Consider the following 19,706-nt stretch of genomic DNA (forward strand, 5'->3'; position numbering starts at 1 on the left):
TGAGAAGGGGGAAGGAGGAAGACATGTTTGAAGGGCGTCCTCTGTTTTTCCAGGCAGCCCTGCTCCATGCCCACAACACTAAGGGTGGTGGTATTAAGCTGGGAGCTTCCATCAGGACGGCAGGGACAGCAGAATGCAGGCAGGGAGGAAAGGAGAACACACTTGGAAAGACCTGAAGAGAAGCCATCATTAGGCAGGAGGGGGTGCTTTCCGGAGTAAACAAACCTGCCAGCAGTCCTTCCTCCCAGCAGAGAGAGAAGCTCTGGCTGACAAGGCCAAAGACACAGAGGAGGGAGGGAGCTGCCCCTTCCCTGAGCCTACCTGTCCTCATCCCCTTGTCCTGCTTTCCCCAGGGTGGGGGGCAGAACAGGTGTACTCCATGATCTCCGTGTCCACAGCCCTCAACAGCACACAGGTGATTACAGCAGTGGGCGGCCAGAGGCGGAAGTGGAGGTGACACCTGGGGGTTTCACCGGAGAAGGGGTGTGGAGTGAGCTCACAGCTCTCTCCTCCCCACGCACAGCATCGCCAGTATCAACCACCTCTGCTTGCCTCAGGGGCCTACCACGGTCTTGTCCCAGGTGGTCACCCACTACTAGCGTCCTCATCAAGGCTTGCCCAGCTCCCCAGGAGAGCCAATGCCACCTGGCCCTTCTCCTTCTCCCAGAAGCAAATTTCTTGCCCTCCCCCAAGTACTTCCTTGATGTAAGTTCCTTTGGGAGGAAGCCAGGGAACCACCCCAGCTCCTGATCCACCCCGCAGCCTCACCCAGTAGCCCCCATCCCCTCTGGGAAGGCAGAGCCCCTCCCTGACAGCGTCCCCACCCAGGCAGTGAGGGTGGTACTTCCAGCGCCTCCAGGGAGCTTCCCGCAGTTTTCCCAGGAAGCCAGAGGAGGATTTCCAGGGAGAAAAATCTCAGAGCATCTGGGGACATGAGCAGCTCACCCACCCGCTACCCAAGCAACCAGATTCCCCCAGCTCCTCACAGGCTCCAGGGGCTGAAGGAGAAGACAGAGCTGAGGCAGGGGCAGGAATGGGCTCCCTCCTCCTAGAAGTCCCATCCAGTCCTGCCTTGCCTACCTGTCCCTACACTCCTTCCCCAGCCTCTCTTCTCTTGACTTGAGAGGCAGCCACACTGAGCTGCCTCTTGCTCTGTTTTCTCCACCCTGGGCCAGCAGAGGATACTGCTGAGTAATCCCAAACTCACGACGGATCCCCAGCCCTGAAAACAGGGCAAAGCCCAAGGAAACCTACTGATCCTGGTCCTTGCCAACCAGGGAGGAACATCTGTGTTTCCTCGTAATGGCTTATATTCCACAGACGCTGCCCTGCCCCAAATACCCCAGCCCTGGCCCCGAGACAACCACACGGAGAAGCTCAGTGCCCCCTTCTCCACTTCCCACGCACCTGGTAACATTCCCTTCCAGTCCCCCAGACACCAAGCTGCACAGAGTAACAGCAGTCGACCGCCTGCAGGATTCCCAGTCATGATGTTGCATCAGCCCCCACCCTACCCAAAATATCCTCACCCCCACCACCTCCTCTCCTCCAGCCATCTCCATGGTGACAGCAGCATGACTAATGACACCCTATCAGCTTCAGACTCAGGAGCACAATTCCCCCTCCCCCTTAACCTCTCCCCCCCCCCCCCCCCCCGCCCCGGGATTTCTGCAGATTGGATGCAAACCAACAGTGGCAGGGGCATTCTCGAGAGATTTCCAGAGGCAAGGATGGGAGTGGGTTGCATGTCTTAAAAAAAAAAAAAAAACCAGTTCAACAAACCCAATCCCAACTGCACCCAAACCATCCAGCTGAGAAAGCAAAAAGAATCCAAACAAAACCCACACAGGCCTGAGAATTCATTGGCCGCCCACACCCCCGCCGCCCCTCCCCCTCAGCTGCTGCTACACACACAGTGGGAGATTAAGGGATCACCAGAGGAGACCCTTTATTTTTATCCAATCCCATCAAACACTTCACCTCTACCACACACACACACACACACACACACACACACACACACAGACACACACACACACACACACACAAGGTACCTTGACAGCAGCCCCTTGCCCCCACGGCCCGGCTCCTTCACCAGCCTTTATTTCCACCTGCAAAAGAAGCCGGAGAGACTGATGAGCCAGGCTGACACCAGGAAAGCAGCAAAGTCCTTCTGCTGCACCCCCAGCACCGCTGCAGGGAAAGGGGGAGAAGGGGAGGCACGGGGCCTCGGAAAGAAAGGATAGCAGGGACCATCTTCCTGCCTCCAGCTGCCACCCAGACGCGCGGTGGAAGGGCTCATTCGCCTTCCAGAGTGTTTTTGTTTTCATTTCTCCTTTTTCCACCCTCCCAAGATCCAGGAGGGCTCTGCCCCTCCTCCTGCGTCCGGTCTAGCCTCGTCCCTCCCCGCCCTGCCCGCTCTACCTCGGCCGGCCTCCTCTGGTGCATCGGCCGGCGGGCCTCCCATTATCCCCGCCGGAGCGCACGGAGGGAGGCACTGCAGAGGCGGCGGCGGCCAGCTGCCGGCTTGGCTCCCCTCCCCGCCGCCGGCGAGGCTGGTGTGGAGGGGGCGGCGCGCTCGCCAGCCAATCCCCGCCGCCGGCCGAGCGGGGGCAGGGCCGCCGGGGGTTGGACCTGCCCAGCCGGGAGGCGGGGGCACAGCCAAGGGTGCCGGAGCCTAGCTGGCTGTGGCCCAGGCCCGCCGCCGCTCCCCGATAGGCGGGGAATCCCGGGACACCCTCAACAACTCCCGAGTCGGGGACCAGAAGGTAATACCCAGAGGCATCCTCTGCATCTACAGGGTCAAAGGCAGACTGCGTCGGGGTCGAGCAGATGCTGGCAGGCTTCCCCCTCAGGCCACTCTCTAGCCCTAGGACACCAGCAAACTGCCTCATCCTAGCAGCAGCTAGGACAGTGCTAGGCGCTATAAAAGCAATAGCCCCTGCAATCTTAGAAGAAAAAAATAAAGCCTTGGCAGTATGAACCTTTACCCCATTTTGCAGATGAGGAAACAAGGCAAGACAAGTGAAGTAACTTACCCAAGGTGACACAGCTAGAAAACGGCAGCACTGGGACTCCAAGGCAGGTCTATCCGGCTCTACAGACCAGACTCTGAACCATTATGCAGTCCTACTCCTCCCTCCCTCCAGCAGATTTCTTCTTGAAGCCAACATTGCCTGTGGCTCAAAGCCTCACCAAGTCAGACTTGCCCTCCCTTGCACACGAACACCACTTCACCCTAGGAATACTCATCCCTAGTGCCTGAACATAGGCCACCCCCTCCAGACAGCCTCACCACCACCACCACCCTCAATGTTTCCTCCTCTTTTAGAAAGGCCACAGGAGGAGGCGCCTCCAGACTTCAGGGCTTCCCATCCCCTGGAAAGGCTGAGGAGGGGAGGCAGCCCAGACTCTGAGCCTCTGAAGGCTGCAGCACCCAGGAGACGACTGAAGGAGAAAGAACAGAATGGGGAGAGGAAAGCCCTGCAGTCCCTAGGCAACCCAGGAGACATCCTGCTTCACCCCATCCCCTCCCTGTAGCTGAACACCCCAGAGCTTCTGTCTTCTAGGAGGGGGACCCTTATATGGTCTCTGGTACTCATGTATCTGGTTCAGTTTCCTGGCTCCACTATCTAGCTGCAGGACCTTGGTGGTGGTACCTTACCTCCCTTAGCCTACTTTGCAGTTCTATTTTACAGAAGCAGCTACCTCATACAAAGGTGTGAGGATTCTGTGAAAAAATGCAACACAGTGCCTGCCACACTGCAGGTGCTGCTAGCTACCACTCAATTTCTGAGAGAGTTCATTGTGTGCTACTTTTCAACTCACAGATGTGACTTGTAGGACTAGTTAGGATGTGAGAGAGCTCATTTCAGTGATGTGCTCTGCTACCAACTCCACCACACCTGCCCAATTACTGCCCCCTCCCTGAAGCTCCAAGGGGGTACTCAGAATGGGACGAGCTGCCTCATGAGAGACAGCAAAGCTGGGCTCTGGTGAGGAGACTCCAGAAGGCACCAGGACCCACACCTGCCTCACCTCTGGGGGCAAAGAGCAGCCCTACTGGGCTCCTCCCCAGGGCAGGGAGGAAGGCAGGTGACAAGGCAGGGCAAGGAGCACTGTCCTGAGCCATGGGCTTCTGCACCCCTTGGCTCTTACCTCGGCCAGGCCAAGTGAAGTCCCTCCTTTATCCTAGTCCCCAAAACCCCTGCCCCACCCACCCTCATACAGTCTGCTGCTGGATAAGAGCAACTAACACTGCTTGGACAGTAACAATCAATACCGTTGCTGCTGTGGCTGCCACAGTTTATCAAGCCCCTGCTAGGTACCAGGCCCTGTGCCAACCATGCTGTGGGAGCATCTCATTTGACTTGTCCACACACAACCTTATGGGAAAATGGGCTGAGAGATGATGTTACTTGCCCATCAACACACAGCTGGTGAGTGGTGAGCTAGAATTCCAACCCAGGTGTTTCTCATTCCAGTTCTTTAAGCCCTCTCTCCCAGCCAACCTCAGGGAAACTTAAAGAGGGATAGGGTCTCTTGAACCAGACCACTTCCCTTTAAGCTATGGGTCTAAGAACAGTAATATTTTCATGCCTCAGAGACTTGGCGATGCTGCTCCTTGCCTAGGTTCCCTTCCCTCTCCCCCACCTGGCAAGCTAATATGGTACAAGGCTTAATCCAAATGTCACCTGCCACTGCTACCTTCCCAGCTCATCTAGCCCCCAGGAGCTTCACCCACTCCTCCTGGGGCCTCCTCTAGAGCCGTCACTACCAAGTGCAGTTATTTATTTACACGGCCGTCTTCCCCACGTGGGCAGGGGCCCCGTCCTTCCCTACTCACTAGGCTCTGCACAGAGCTGGAATGTGCTGAGCTGAGTTTCTACACAAGGAGGGTGGAGAGGCAGGGGGTTGGGCACTGAGACGTAGAGGACACTCTCCTGGTCGACCTGTTCTCTGAGGTCCCCAGGGATCAGAGGAATACTTGCTCTCCTGGGAGGGCACGACCTGCCATCTGAACTATAGCCGAGGCCAAGCCTTGTTCAGCCAGCACACGTCTTCCTCACAAGGCTGCAAGAGCCACCCTGACTCTCTGCTTGAACCACAGGTCCCACCTCACCCCCCGCAGACTGCAGACACCCTAGCAGAGCCCGTGGTCCCCAAGGCAGGGCACCTGCAACCATCTCTATCCCACCCTGGCCTCCTGCCCTTTTCTGAAGCACCTGGAACGCTACAGCTCCAAGGAGACACAGAGGCGCATGCTGGGGCCACTCTGCCTCCAGCGGGGACATTCTCCACACCTCACACCTGACCCCCTCCCCTATCTGCCCCTTTTTCTACACTTGGGGCTTCACAGTGACCAACCCAGAGGTGCCTGGGACCCCTCTGCATAGGAGCTGGAGGTCCCTCCCCACCTTCCATCATGACCCCTAGACACCACTGCACTCCCAGCAGGAGGAATGGGGCCACAGCCCTCCCCACTAGGGAGAGGTGAATGGATTAACTCACTCTCAGAACCCACAAAATACCCCAACACAGAGAACCTCAGAAACACAGTTACCTACAGGCCAGAACCTACACAGATATATAAAGACTAGGAAATGGGGATGCATCCAGAGACAGATTTGGGGGGGTTTATAGGAGGATCAACCAAGCAGCAACGCCACGCCAAGCCCCATAACTGGACCATGATGTACTGTATCTTATTTAACCCTCAAAACAAACCAATGAGACAGGAATTATTAATGCCCATTCTACAGATTGAAAAATTGGGAGACTGAGCAGGGCTCTCGCCTCCCCCCCCCGCCACTCGTAGCAATACAGCTGGTGCTGCTCTGTGTAGCTCTATGATTTTCTTATCAACCTACCTTTTTTAGAGTTGGCAGGGGGTAGATGACAACTTCTCCTCTCTTGCCATGCCTGTGTCCTAAAGGAGGTCACTCCCCACAGGGCTTTACTTCAAAGCTCAGTTCAAGCCCCACTTCCTCCAGGAAGCCTTCTCAGGTTACCCTAGACCTCTGCCAGCTGACAGCACTTCCAATGTTTCTCATTTGACACTTGGTACTGCTATCTGTCTCTGTGTGTCCTGCCTCTCCAACCAGAATGGCTTAGAGTCGTGCCTCTTCAAAGCCCCGGGGGTTTTTTTGTTTTGTTTTGTTTTGTTTTCCCAGCATTCCACACACTGAAGGCACTTGGAATCGACTGTGGGGGAAATCTGTGACCTTCCCTTCCCTCTCCATCACACAAAGGATCTGCCAAAGAAACCCAACATCCTCTCCACCTTCAGAACCTATGTTTGAAGTCACCGGTGTCCACACATCAATTTCCACCCAAGTAATTGCAGCCCATCACACACACATCATCCCCTATATTTCAAACTCTTTGCAGTTGTCATGGGAACTGCCTTTGCCTTCATTCACAGATCAGGCCTCACAATTAGCTTTGGCAGCGGAAGTCTGTATCAACGGCAATCTCGGGGAGGAGAAAGACAAGGAGGTGAAAGAACAGCAGCAAAGGAAGAAAAGGTGCTCCTCCTTCGAGATGCAATAGAACCAGACTGAACTCAGGCACCCAGTGATGTCAGAGGGAAAGCAGAGCCAGCCAGCAACTCCACCTGCATATTTCCATACCAACAAACAGAATGCACCCAGACCCCCCCAGGCTGACAAGCAGCAGCTGTGGCTCTGCCCACACCCCACAAGCCATCCTAAATGCTTGTAAGAAGGTCTTATATTCTATGAACCTCATCACGGTCTCCCCACCCCAAATTCAATAGCCTTGGACCACCAAATGTTCCAGGATCCAAGCAAATAACACAGAACCTTCATTGAGAAGCTGAGACAGGAATACTGAGTGGTTTAGAAACCTGGGGGCAGCCCCAGGGGAAGACTACCAAGAATAATTAACACAAAGCATCTTACCTTCCACCTTGAGGACCCATGAACACCCTCAGCTGGTGCCCTGTGGTCTGTCCGCGTCCTTCCACACCACTGCCACCAGCCGTGAGCATTCGAGTAGCATCTCTGCACAGCTCAGTTTCAGGGGAGATGCCTCCCTCCTCCTAGAAGTACCCCCCCTCATCTTTCACATATCCCTACGCTGAAACTCTCAAAACAGGTCCCTTCCCTTCCACGATGGTCTCTCTTCACCTAACAGTGACTAAGGCTGGTCTCTGCCCTCAAGGCATCCCTCCCTTGTAGCCCTACCAGACTAATAGTTTGTTGCCACGCTTGCCTCCCTCCCCAGACTGTGAGCTCATTAAGAACAGAGTAAATGCTGCTTCCCCTTTACCGATGGCTCAGGCTCAGCGCAGCGCCTCGCACACAGCCAGTCCCAGGTGAGATGTGCTGAAGGAGGCTGGGAAGGCAACTTGCAGGTTTACCAGTCAAAGCAGATGACGTCCTGTCTCTGGAAACTTAAGCGACGCCAGAGAGAGAAGCTGCCCTCCCCCGGCACAGGGGACACTGGAGGTCCTGGGACTGAGGAAGCATTCCAGGAAGGTGCCTCTCCTCCGTATCCTCCTAGCACCGGCTCTTCTCCTCTCACTGGCTCCCAACACCCCCACCGCATCCTGCAGCGTCAACCATCCAGACAGGACCCAGGCTCATGGTGAGAGGATGCCATTCCCTCTCTCTTCTGGGGCTCCAGGATCATTCCCAGCATCAACCAGGGAACTGGGGTACCCAGAGCTTACTCTTAAAGGGCAGAGAAATCAAGAAAAAGACAGAACAAAATGAGACCAGAGAGAGCCACCCAGTGTCCTTCCCACAAGAAAGGCTCAGAAGGGAACAGCCTCTATGGTCCGGTACCTTGCTACTTGTTTTTGACCCAGCATCTCCACACCCCTTCCTGAGGCTTCCTCTGGCAGTAATTAAATGGGGTGGGGGACTATGGGACACGTGCATTCTGGCAAACGCTCCCAAATGACTCTACCTAATGCAACTCCCTTTCCATTTGGAGCATCTAGAGTTGCTGCTCTACTAGTAGTGGGAGGTGCATTATTCTGTCCACGAATTCCCTGGCTGTGGGGAGACAGGGCACAAGGGAGTTAGAACATGTACAGGTCAGAGCCAGCAGCGCAGGAACAGAGCTTGTGCGACCTGAAGCAAGCAAGCAACCCCCCGTGGTCACCGGAAGGCTGGCCAGTTACCCCACACTGGGGCGCCGGCTTTTTTTTTTCCCTCCCTCAGTGACTAATAAAAACTTAGGTTATCAGATTTCTTAAGCAAATGACAGGAGACAAGGCCACAGAGGGGTGTGTCCACTCCAGGTGTGCCAGCAGCCTGGGCCCTGCACAGACACACTCAGGCAGAGGCCCAAAGCAACCCTTAAGGACTCTCCCAGCCAAAGTGCAGCAGGGCTCAAGGTAGATAAAGGGGTCGAATTCCTCTCCAACACCTTCTCTCTTCCTGAGCATCCTGCCCTCAGTCCACAAGGGAACGATAAAGAAGTGATGGGAAGGGGAGGAGGAATCAGTGACAACTCCCGAGACCCCTGATGTGGTCTTTCAACTCACCCAGCCACCACACTCCCTTCTCCAGGATGAGAGGCCCAAGGCAGAGAGGTGACTGCTGACTTGGGGTGGGGCATGTGCCCGAGTAAGAGCCCTCAGGCAAGGTTCACCGGGGCTGCTGGGTACGAGTGAGGGTGGGAGAAGCCACTTTCCCCCAGGCAGCTTCAGAGAGCACCTTCAGATGGGGAGCCACACCGCATTCCTATTGTTTTTCCCCACAGCAGATAATTAAAACATGGCCCATGCCTTCAAGGGAAGCAATAAATAAAGAGAGCATGCTCAGTTAAAAAAAAAAAAAATGCAATAAGCTTTGCCGTGGGTTGTTTAGAACCCAGGAAAGCATTGCCCCCTCCATACCCCTCACCACTTACCTTGGGGTGGGAACAGGAACCCTATCCCAGAATATCCTTCCAGGAATAACCAACTGGGACAGCTATGTCCCCAACCCAGAAACAGTCTTCAGTGAGGGTTCAGAGACCCCGCAGGGAAACTCCATGTCCAGTAGAACTACTCATATTGATAAAAAATCGAACACACAAACCACTTGAAAGGCAGCTAGTGTGCCTGAGTTTCTGAATTTAATTTTCATTAATTTTAATTTTTGTAGCCACACATGGCTAATGGCTATCATATTGGACAGCTCAGGTAGAGCATGCTTCTTAAATTTGGGAGGTCATGAATACTCTTGAGAATTTGCTGAAAACCACAGCCCCTCTCCCCTGAGAAAATATACCCCTGCACATTCACACACTTGGCTGAAATTTTCAGAGAGTTTACAGACCATATTCCAACCCAGGTCTGAGATCAATCAGGTCTAGAAATTGACCAAAAACGTTATGGCCTAAGAGCGATGTTTCTTCTGCAATGTAGTTGTCTAAGGAATATGTTATACTTTACACAGTTTGAGCAAGAGACCACCACGTGTGGAAGACCCCGCCTGACAGAGGACGTCCTTGTAACATCCCAGCCAGAACATCCAGCCTCTACGCAGACCCACGCAGGCACAGGGCTGGTTCTTCAGTCTTGGAACAGCTATAAATGTTAGAAAATTCTTGTTTTCAAACATGGATTCAGGGAGATCAGCTCAGTGCTTTCTGATGACCTAGAGGGATGGGATAGGGAGGGTGGAAGGGAGATGCAAGAGGGAGGGGATATGGGGATATATGTATACATATAGCTGATTCACTTTGTTGTACAGCAGAAGCTAACACACCATTGTAAAGCAATTATACTCCAATAAAGATGTTAAACAAACAAACAAACATGGATTCAGTCTACCTGCTAACTTCTACCCTCGAATAAAAGTTCCACACATTCCCCTACACAAAGGAACTGACTCCCTCTTCCACACAGGACTCGTCTTAGCCTGCGTTCCTCCACTCATGTCCAAGCTGAACAACTCATCTTCTTCAGTTGTCCTGCATGTGACTACTCTGACAGAGCTCCTAGAGACAGGCTGTCAACACACCTTTCAGAGTTTCAGCTATTCCTACCTGCTATTTCTTTCTTTGTTTAAAAACAAGTGCAGAGCTTTGGATTTACCCTCATTAAATTCCATTGAGTTTGGCTGAAGCCCATTGTTCCAGACTGCCCCCAATCTTCTTAACCCCTTGTTCTATCATTCAACTTAAATATCTGCATCACCACTACTACCGCTGCCACCACCCACCTACCCACTGATCACACCTGCTCCTACCTACATCTTAGGAAGAGGAGGCACACATCCCTTCAGCTCCTAAGCCTCCAGACCCTTCCATGAGACCCCGGGTTCTATGGGTGTGCTCCTCCTGTTCACAACTACCACCAGCTAATACTCTCTCGTGGGGCTCCCATGTTCCAAGTCAGACTGCTGAGCAGCAGACGTCTTCTGAGAACCCTTTCCCAACTGTTCTCAGAACACACACACAAGTTCTTAAAGGGCTTATTTTATTGATAACTCACTAGACTAGAAAGAAATGGACTCCAGAAAAACAAGAATAAACATGAAGTAAATCTCAAGATGTTCTTGTCTCCCTGGCATACAGGGTAAATGGGTTGGATCACCCTCCTTACCCTTGTTGACAACTGGAGTTCTTTTTTTTTAAGTGTAATATATCAAATTTTTATTCCCATTACGTCTTTTTTCTTTAAAGATTTTTTTGATATGGACCATTTTTAAAGTCTTTATTGAATTTGTTACAATATTGCTTCTGTTTTATGTTTTGATTTTTTGGTCACGAGGCATGTGGGATCTTAGCTCCCCGACCAGGGATCGAACCCACACCCCCTGCACCGGAAGGCTAAGTCTTAACCACTGGACCACCAGGGAAGTCCCTGCAATTGGAGTTCTTTACCTCTGTTCATCAAGACTTACTTCTGTCCCCTTCTCCACTCACAGAAATGCCATAGACCAGCTCCGCAAACTCTCATGGACATACAAATCACCTGGGAATGTGGTTAAAGTGCAGATTCTCATTCAGTCATTCTGATGTAAAGCCTGAGATTCTGCATTTCTAACAACCTCCCAGATGATGCAATGCTGCTGGGCCACTGATTAGCAAGGAGGAAGTATGGCTGTAAACCATTCGGGTGCCCTAAGACTCAGGTGAGCAATTTGCAGTAAAGAGTCCAGGTGGGTGCCCATCATTCAGCTCTCACCTGTGTCAGAGGAGTTCCACTGTAACTACACATTAGATACACCTGGGGAGCCCCAGCCCAGTAGAGATCCACCCAAGACCAATCAAACTAGAATCCCTGGGGGTGGGATCCAGGCGATCCCAACATGGAATCCCTGATCCACACTGGTTGATTAAAAGTTTGAACAAGGCAGTTATACCTGTGCCCTCTTCAGGATGACTTTAAATAAAAACTGGTCCTCTGATCTGTCCACGAAGCTGGCAGGAAATAACATTTATCTGCAGAAATCCAGGCCCATTGGTTTGACTGAGTTTCTTTGTAAAGAACCACAGGGACCCTCAAAGCTCACCACTGTCTTTCTAAATCTCACGAACCACCTTTTAAAAAATCTGCTCTAGAACTGTCAAAAACTGACATTGGTTTACAATTTCCAAAATCTCTTTGAAAAATGGAACTTTCTGCCTGTCTCTGGTCTTTTGGCCCTCTTCCAACCATCAGAATTCCATAACGATATCATTCCATGAGTATATCTGAAGGTGTGCAGTAGGGAGTGAATGACTCAGATTCAGGTAGGGTAGCTGGCTCTCCTTTCCTAACCACACATGCTGTGGTCTCTCCCCAGTTTATACTCCCTGGCATGACAGGGATCTAGTGGCTTCTCTCTCTCTGTCACTGGTTCTGCTCCAAAGCTGTAAGACTGTCTCTTCCTTCTATGCTCTTGCTGGGAATATATAAAAGCCTTTTATTTTATTGTCTTGAGCATTTTCCACCACCTCAGCACATTCTGGCCACTGGACTCTCTTATATCCCTCTTAAAGCGTCAGACTACACTTGAAGCGCACCCCTTTCCATGTAAAAAGCACGGTCTTTTACTATCTGCACTCATAGACAGCAGCCCAAGCAGCCACATGGACGGTTCAGATCTTCCCCAGTCCCACCACCTTCCTCCTTAGGGCACCATTTAGGACAGTTAAGTCAGCATTTCCTTTTTCAAAAGCAATCTTACCCCTCCAGCTAACTTCCCTTTTAGAGTCTGTAGCCATGGGGTTAAAACTGTTTACAACCGAAAAACAATTTTCTAAAGTCTATGGTAAACACCTCTCCTTGCCCAAGCTTCTCACTGGATTCAGAAATGCTGAGATGGGGTCCCTTTCTCTAAAGAGTCTCATCACTTCTACTTTACCAATCAATTCTTCCTTTGCTGGTGGGAACTGGTGCCGCCTGACAGCATCCCTCCTCATAGCCTCCATCTTCAGGAAGCCAGAGCTACTAGCAGGTGAGGCAAGAAGTGGTCAGGTTCTGATATTGTTGAGAGATCCCCGATTCCAAGGTATCCTGTCTCAAAACTGGCATAGAGCTTTGTTTCAGCCACTAAATTCAACTGGCTGAGGGCTAGACACACCATATATATTTCTATTTCCCTTCATTTCTCACCCATTCTCGGTCATGCTTCCAGCCTTATGTATACATACTTCTAGGGAAGTTTTTCTCACAAAGGGGTTTTCTCCTACCCTTTTTATCAGACATTTACGTCCCTCACCATGAGCAACTTTTCAGTCAGGCCCTGGGCCACAGCGGCTCCTTGCTCCTGGGTGTCCAGCCTCCTCCCCCAGCAAAGAGGCCGGCAAATGTCTCCCTCCCTTTGCCTGGCCCCACAGTTCTATGAGCAAGCAGGGATGTCTTGAAACAAACATTTAATAAACAATTAAAGCTCAGAGACTAACAGACACAATTTTTATGCATAAAGATTAATTCTTTTCTAGATGTTCTAGGAATGTGTTGTCACCGTGCACTGATTACCTACCATGTGCTAGACGTTCTGCATATTTTATCTCAATTAATCCTCACAAAGAAGGGTTATCCCATCTGACATATGAAAAAACCAATGCTCAAGAGAGTCAGCGGCACAGCCCTTACTTTGGGTTCTGTATCTTCACACTCACCAAATCCTACTTTTCTAATCAGCCGTCTTCACTGTGCTACAAGCCACCACTCAGGTAAAAAGAATGTGGAAGTCAAATAGCCTCCGACATCAGCCTAGGATCTCAATCCTCCCTGGAACTAGGAAGGAAGACCTCAGTTACAGGAATGAACACCTTCAGGTGTGTTACCTCTCTTTAGGGCCCAGAGAAGTAAGTAGTCACCTACATCTGTGGTGGACAGGACCAGCCCTGGGAGCTGCCTCTACTACTAAAATGCTGAACTTTTCTGAGTAGATGGGCTCTGCTGCACCACCTACCCACACTGGGTAAAAAATTGAGGAGCAGGGAAGGAAGACAAGATAGTCAAGGTAATGTTCCCCCCTCACAGGATGACACAAAGCAGCTGTCAGCAGATAGCTCAGAAGAAGCCCCAAAGGAAGCTGGAGGACGTAGAGACAGGATGGAAGTAAAGAAAGGTGCCCAGAAGAGGAGACGCTGAGAAGCACAGGTGCAAAGAGAGGGTCTGATTCCCAAGAGGCTCCTGGGATGCTGTGTCTTGTCCCACCTGAAGAGCAGGGGCCAAGTTCTAAAGTTCTATGGGTCTCACAGATGTAGAGAACAAACGTACGGACACATGGACACCAAGGAGGGAAAGTGGCTGGGACGGGGGTGGGTGGTGGTGGGGGGATGAATTGGGAGATTGGGATTGACATGTATACACTAACATGTATAAAATGGATAACTAATAAGAACCTGCTGTATAAAAAAATAAATAAAATTTAAAAAAGTAAAATAATAAACAGCATGTACAGCTTGAAAAACAATAAAGTTCTACGGGTCTCCTCCTTTGCTGACCTCCCAAATCCTGGGACAGGTCCCCTCTGCTACATGGCTGCTCAGACCTAGTGAAGGTCTCAGCAGTCCCCTGGGGGCTGTAAACGCTGGGCTGGTTCCCTGGGCTCCCTCACTCAGGCACAGCCTCTCAGGCCTGTCAACTCTGCCAGAGATACATTCGTCAAATGCAGTGTAGCCTGGACAGTGGTTCCCACAGTTTCAGCCTTCAAGGACCAATTTAAAAAAAATTGTGGAGACAGACACTAGTTACCATTTTGTATTTTGCCAAGTAAAGACTTTAAAAAAAATAGATCTAATTTTTATCAACACCTCCATTTCATTAAAAAAAAGCACACTTTTAAACATCAAGAAATAGAAAGTATCTATCCTTAAAACAAAGTACTGCTCTTTAAGTCAAAGAAAGTTAACTTTAAGACAAAGCTCACTCCATTGTCCCCTTTCTATTGTTTCTCCAGAAACTGGGAGAACTCTGTCATGGGACAGCACAGGTGCACAGATCAGCACATGGACCCTCTGTCCAGGGGGGATCACAGGACACCAGCCACATCTTCCTGACCCTGGGGGCCTAGAGGGGCAGCCGGCCACGGCAAGGTCCACAGGGATGCAGACATCTCTCCGCCGGGTTGTCTCTAAGCCTGAGCCAAGCCAGATCCCCGGTCTCTTAACCACGACCACCGGAAGCCCAGGCCAGCAGCTTACACGCAAGGATGACAGGCCCCTGGCTTCACTCCCAGCCCCTTTCACTCAGGTATGCCTCATTTTTGCCGAAAGAAGAGCTTAAACACAGTTCACAAGAGCCACGTGTTCCAGCCCAGAAAGCTGAGCCCGCTTCATCCCCCAGGGTTTGAGAGGAACGGAGTGAGAGAAAGGTGGAAGAGAAGGAGGTAAACCCTACCAGGAAGCAAGCAAAGGAATCAAGCTTCACAAGGTAGCCGAGGCAGGTCCTACTTATACCAAAACACAAGATCTCATGCCCAGGAGTGAAGCCTACCCCTGATCCCACCTCCCTTTCAGAAATGACTCACAGAGCACTGGGCCAGCAGGATGCCAACTCCCCCAAACACCAGCAACATAAAGGAGCTGGACACGGTCTCCCAGGCTGGGCTGGGGAGCTGCAGATGTGATCCAGATGTCTGCTTTAACCTGAGACCGGGGAAATACAGCATCAGTCCGCCGTCCCTGGACCGTGATATGCAGCTTCCACAGGGAGTGGGCGAGACAAGGTGAGAAGGGGCAGAAACATCCCAGCAACACCCACTTTCCTGACCAAAACACTTGGATCTTTCTTCCCAGCCACGGGACCACAGCCCCACCAAGCTGGCGGCACAGCTCTGAACTCAGCAGTCAGGGAAATCCCGAGTGCAAGCCGCCAGCCCATGGAAGCCACAGGTACCCCGGCTCTCAGAAGTACAGCGGTTTCCAGCCCAGCTAGAGAGGGCTTCAAAGGCCATCAAGCACAACCCCTGCATCTCCCCAGGCAGAAGACAGACCCAGAGAGGGGACCTGAGTTGTCCGAGCCCTCGGACAAATCAGTGGCAGAGCGGGGGAGTCCCACAGACTGTGCAGGCCTCCGTCTCTGTCCAGCGCCAGTTCCGCTGCCTGGAGCAACCTCGGCCGCTACACTGCTCCTCCCAAGCTGCTCAACTTCACTCGTCCCTACCTCTGCCAACTCTCCGCTGTTACAGCTGCTACCACCCTCATGCTGGCAGCCCACCACCAGAATGGAAAGGAAAGATGGCCAGTGCAGGGTCACTGCCTCTCCACTTCCTCCTCTGCTCTCATTCCAACTCCTTCCCTCTCTCTGCCTCCCTGCTCATAATTAAGGAAGTACTCCTTCCTGGGGTTGACAGTGTCTCAAAAACAATCATTCATTCATTCAATTAGTATCTGAGTGCTTACTACACACCAAGGAACTGAGCCAGGCCCTGAGAACACAGAGATAAATGGTCCTTGACCTCAAGAAGTACTGTTTAGTAGGGGAACCCAAATCATGGGTTTCTCATTAAGTTCCCAAACACTTTTAGGTATCATCCCAAAAATGATGGTACCCAAAAAGATTTAGGGAAAGAAACATCCCACTCCATCAGGGAAGCATAAAAAACACCGTGTCACTCCAAATTTTCATTTCCAAACCCATCAGCCTCCAACCCTTACCTGACACCATCACTCCCCACATCACCCAAGCATTGGTGTGACCTTGAAACACACCTGAGGCTTCAAGCAGGACAAGAAACTTCTAGAGATAAAGCTGGATATCATTGTCCTGCATCAAATGCAAACATCAGAGATGAGACTGCTAGCTCAGAGCCCTCTACAACCCGGTTCCTCTCCCATCAACTGTCGGCCCGGCAAAGGAGCCTAAAGCAGCTTCCAAAGACAGCAACACTCCTATTTATGGCCCCACTCAAAGCTGGACCAGGAGGATCAAAGCGGGAGAACGGGCTTAACTGGCTTTAGCAAGACCCCTGTGAACACAGCACCCTCAAGGAAGGGTCAGGGCAGCCACGCAAGATCCATCTTACCTCCTTGAGAAGCCCCACTTTTTTCTTCAGCACCTCACACTTGCGCAGTTTGCAGATCTGATGTGTGCGGCGGTTGGTACAGCTGGTGCAAGCCCCACAGTTTTCTAGCCGCCGGCAGGGCTCGCAAGTACCACACCGTTTCCTTTTCTTCCGCCCATCTCCACTCCCTCGGAGTTGCGGTTCACTCCCAGCCATTGGGAGCCCAGGCCCCTGGAAGCCCCCTATCATCACCTGGCCCTGAGGGAAGTCATAAAGGCCTGGCAGGTCTGGCTGGACTGCCAGGGGCACCTGAAACTGACTCATGACGCTGCCAGAGGTGGGGGCATAGGTGCTGGGACAGAGCCACAGTCCAGCTTCCTGCCTCCAAAGGCCACCAACAGGTCCTTCTCTCCTAAAGCAGTCAAAATCTACAGGGTGAAGGCAAGTAGCTCCAGGCTCCGGGATGGGTGCCTCTTCTCAACCCCTCTTCACCTCCTCTGCAGCAGTCTGATAGGACTCAGTTGGGGGCCACTCTCCCACCTGATGGGGCCCGGGATCTGGGGGAGGACACCAGCGGCAGTCCCCAGAGACGGGATCATCTTGGATGGGTGGGTTCTTCACCCTCACCCACTCTGGACCCAGGCATGAGGTGTGCCAGTAGGTGTGTGATGGGGGCAGGGCAGGGTGAGGAGTTTCTCCTCCTGTATTTCTTCTCCCGGGTCAGGATGATGGAGAAGGCAGCGCTGCCTGCAAAAGAGACAGAAAGGGGAAGCGCATCACTCGGGGCTCGGGGACAACTTTCACATGTTACCTCTTCCTGCTTCTGGGAAAAGGGAAGATGGGGGAAGAGAATGGGCTTGCTCTCATGAAGTTCTGCCCAGAACCTCTGGCAGGGCACACTAGCACCCCGCTCCCTGCGGGAGAAGGCCTAGGGCCTGACGAGGTGGTAAGGAAACCTGGACGGCGAATTTAATGGGGTGGTCAAGGTGAGATTTCTAAGAAAGTTGTCCTCCGCCCCACCCCCATGGGCTTGGGAGAGTTTTGCCAAAATTCCCACACACCCCTCACTGGAGGTCGCTAGGCCCTCCCCAAGGGAGCACAGCTTTCAAAATAAAGTTTGCAGAGAGCTTCACTCGGCGGGGCTGCCCGGGCGCCCCCTGCACGGAAGCGGCCTGGAGAGGGGCGCGCCCGGGGTAGCCCGCGCCGGCCGCCCAGCCGCGCTCCCCGCCCGACGGCCGGACCCGTGAGGGCGGCCCGCTCCGACGAGGGGGCGCTAGGAGGGGGGCGCGCTCCGGCTCAGGCCCGGCGCGCGCGCGCAGCCTCTCGGGCTCCTTTGTTCTGGGGCCTCGGCCGCTCGGCTCCGGCGGCTCCGCAGCCCCCGCCCCGCCCCGCCGCCCCCGCCCGGCTCCGCTACACTGTGATCCACAGCACCCCCGCCTAGTCTCCCGCAACAAAGTAGCGGCCCCCCGGCCGGCCCCCGGGCCGTCCCCTCCCCCGCGGGCCGGGCCCCCCCCCACGCCTCCCCTCCCCCACCCCGGAGCCGGAAAGGCACCGACTGCACCGACCTGCCCGCCGCCTCCGGGGCGGAGCGCACAAAGGGGCAAAGTTTCCCGGCCCGCGCCGCCGCCACCACCGTCGCGGCCGCCGCCGCCGCCTGGGGCGCCCGCCTCCTGGAGCGCCTGGCCCGGCCGAGCTCGGCGCACGGAGCCCCCCGCCCGGGCCGAGGAGGGGACGGCGCAGGAGGAAGGAAGAGGCAGCGGCGGCCGCGGCGGCAGCAGCAGCAGCAGCAATGAAGGCGTCCGCGGGACTCCCCGCCCCCCGCGCGCCGCGGCACGTGCTCGCCCGGGGACTCCCCCGCCCGGGAGGGCGCGCACGTGCGGCCCCGCCGAGCCCCGCCGAGCCCCGCCGGCCCCGCCGCCGCCCTCTCCGCCGGGCTCGGGGCTACGCGAGGGGGGAGTTCCGCGGAGGGGGAGGGGACGGCGCGGGCAGTCCTCGAGCGGGTGGGGGCAGGGCCCGGCCCGGACGCCGCGCCTTTGCACCTGCAGTACTTCCCCTCCCCAGCGGTCGGTCCTCCCGGGACCCGGCCGCCCTCCTCCGGTTGGCCGCCACCGCCCTCCGGCGCTTCTGCAGCCCGGGCGGGCGCGGCGGGCGGCGCGGGGTGGGGCACGCGGACCTCCCAGTCTAGGCCCTCGGCGGAGCTGGCCTCGGTGTCCCCACTTCCTGCCACTCCCTGCGGGCCGAGCGGCCTGGGACGGCCCCGGCGCCCCCGGGAGTCCTGAGCTCCGGGCCCGACTGACCCCCCTCTCCTGGCAGCCGCTCGCTCGCTCATTCCGAGGCAGGACAATGGGGTACATCGCGCGTTTGCGTACCGAGTCAGCCTGGCCGGCTAGGAGGGGATACCCGCGAGAAGAGGCCGAGGGCCAGGCGGGAGGCACCCTCGCGGGGGTGACGACCGAGCGCCCTACCCAGGCGGACCCCGGGCCCCTACCATCGCGAGCCTCCCCCGCGCCGCTCTCGGCTCTTTCGCTTCGAAAACAAAGACTAATCCGATACCCCCGCCCTGCCTCCCAGAGGAGGGGAAACGGGCGCGTCGCGGAGGGTAACCGAGGAGGACAGCGTTCAGGAGGGGCTCGGACAGCCACCGAGGGGGCCGTGGCGCAACCGAGCCCTATAACCCAGCGCAGACACTTTGAAAAGTCACCCCGGGCTATTTTCCAGCCAAGGGGCAAGGCGTAAGAATATTTTCCAGTTGCCAAACTGCCGGTTCTCTCTGCTGCTTTTTTTCCCCTCACCTGTTGTTCAGGCCAAGTTGAAATTCCAGGTTAGATTAATTCAGCTCCACCCATCGGGCCTGACTGCCAGGCTGGTCCCCGAAGCTTCCTTCCACCTACCTGGGTTGCTGGGGAGAAGGGTGGGTCTCTAACACACACACACACACACACACACACACACACACCCCACACACACCCCACACACACCCAAACACGGGCAAGTCCTGGCAGAAACAACCACGGGCGGACTGGCCTGACCAGTTTGGGCGGTGTTCAAGGAACCAGGTATCTGGCAGGCGTCGCCACCGGGATGAAGCTAACAACTCAGCCAAAACTGGAAAAAGAGCATTCGGCCGGTTATTTAAAAGAAGAAGAAAAAAAAGTAATTGATCTCAAGTAGCGCTGTCCAGAAAGCCCTAGGCAGTAGGAGAAGCCCGGGTTCCGTCTGGAACTTCCCTCCCCACAGGCCTGATTTTGACAGCCTGCTCCAGTGGCCAGGTTGTCAGCTGTGGGAGGGCGGTGAACA

General features: G+C 54.2%; 1 protein-coding gene across 4 annotated transcripts in view; it reads right to left on the reverse strand.

Annotated features, from left to right (window-relative positions):
* Positions 1–19,296, reverse strand: part of TET3 (tet methylcytosine dioxygenase 3) — a 114,997-nt gene extending 95,701 nt beyond the window's left edge. Inside the window, exons 1-3 of one of the 4 annotated variants that reach the window (XM_060169553.1) lie at positions 19,202–19,296; positions 16,431–17,156; positions 2,055–2,111 (exon numbers count right to left, since the gene is read on the reverse strand). In XM_060169553.1, coding sequence (XP_060025536.1) covers positions 2,055–2,111; positions 16,431–16,733 — 360 coding nt within the window. In that variant the 5' untranslated portion in view covers positions 16,734–17,156; positions 19,202–19,296. Of the gene's footprint in view, positions 1–2,054; positions 2,112–2,424; positions 2,553–16,430; positions 17,157–17,974; positions 18,211–19,201 lie in introns of those variants that run through there. The other 3 variants (XM_060169552.1, XM_060169554.1, XM_060169555.1) reach the window with 3 other exon arrangements.
* Between the last annotated feature and the right edge of the window lie 410 nt (positions 19,297–19,706).

The sequence above is a fragment of the Lagenorhynchus albirostris genome, chromosome 13 (assembly GCF_949774975.1).
Source record: "Lagenorhynchus albirostris chromosome 13, mLagAlb1.1, whole genome shotgun sequence".
Classification (NCBI taxonomy): Eukaryota; Metazoa; Chordata; class Mammalia; order Artiodactyla; family Delphinidae; genus Lagenorhynchus; species Lagenorhynchus albirostris.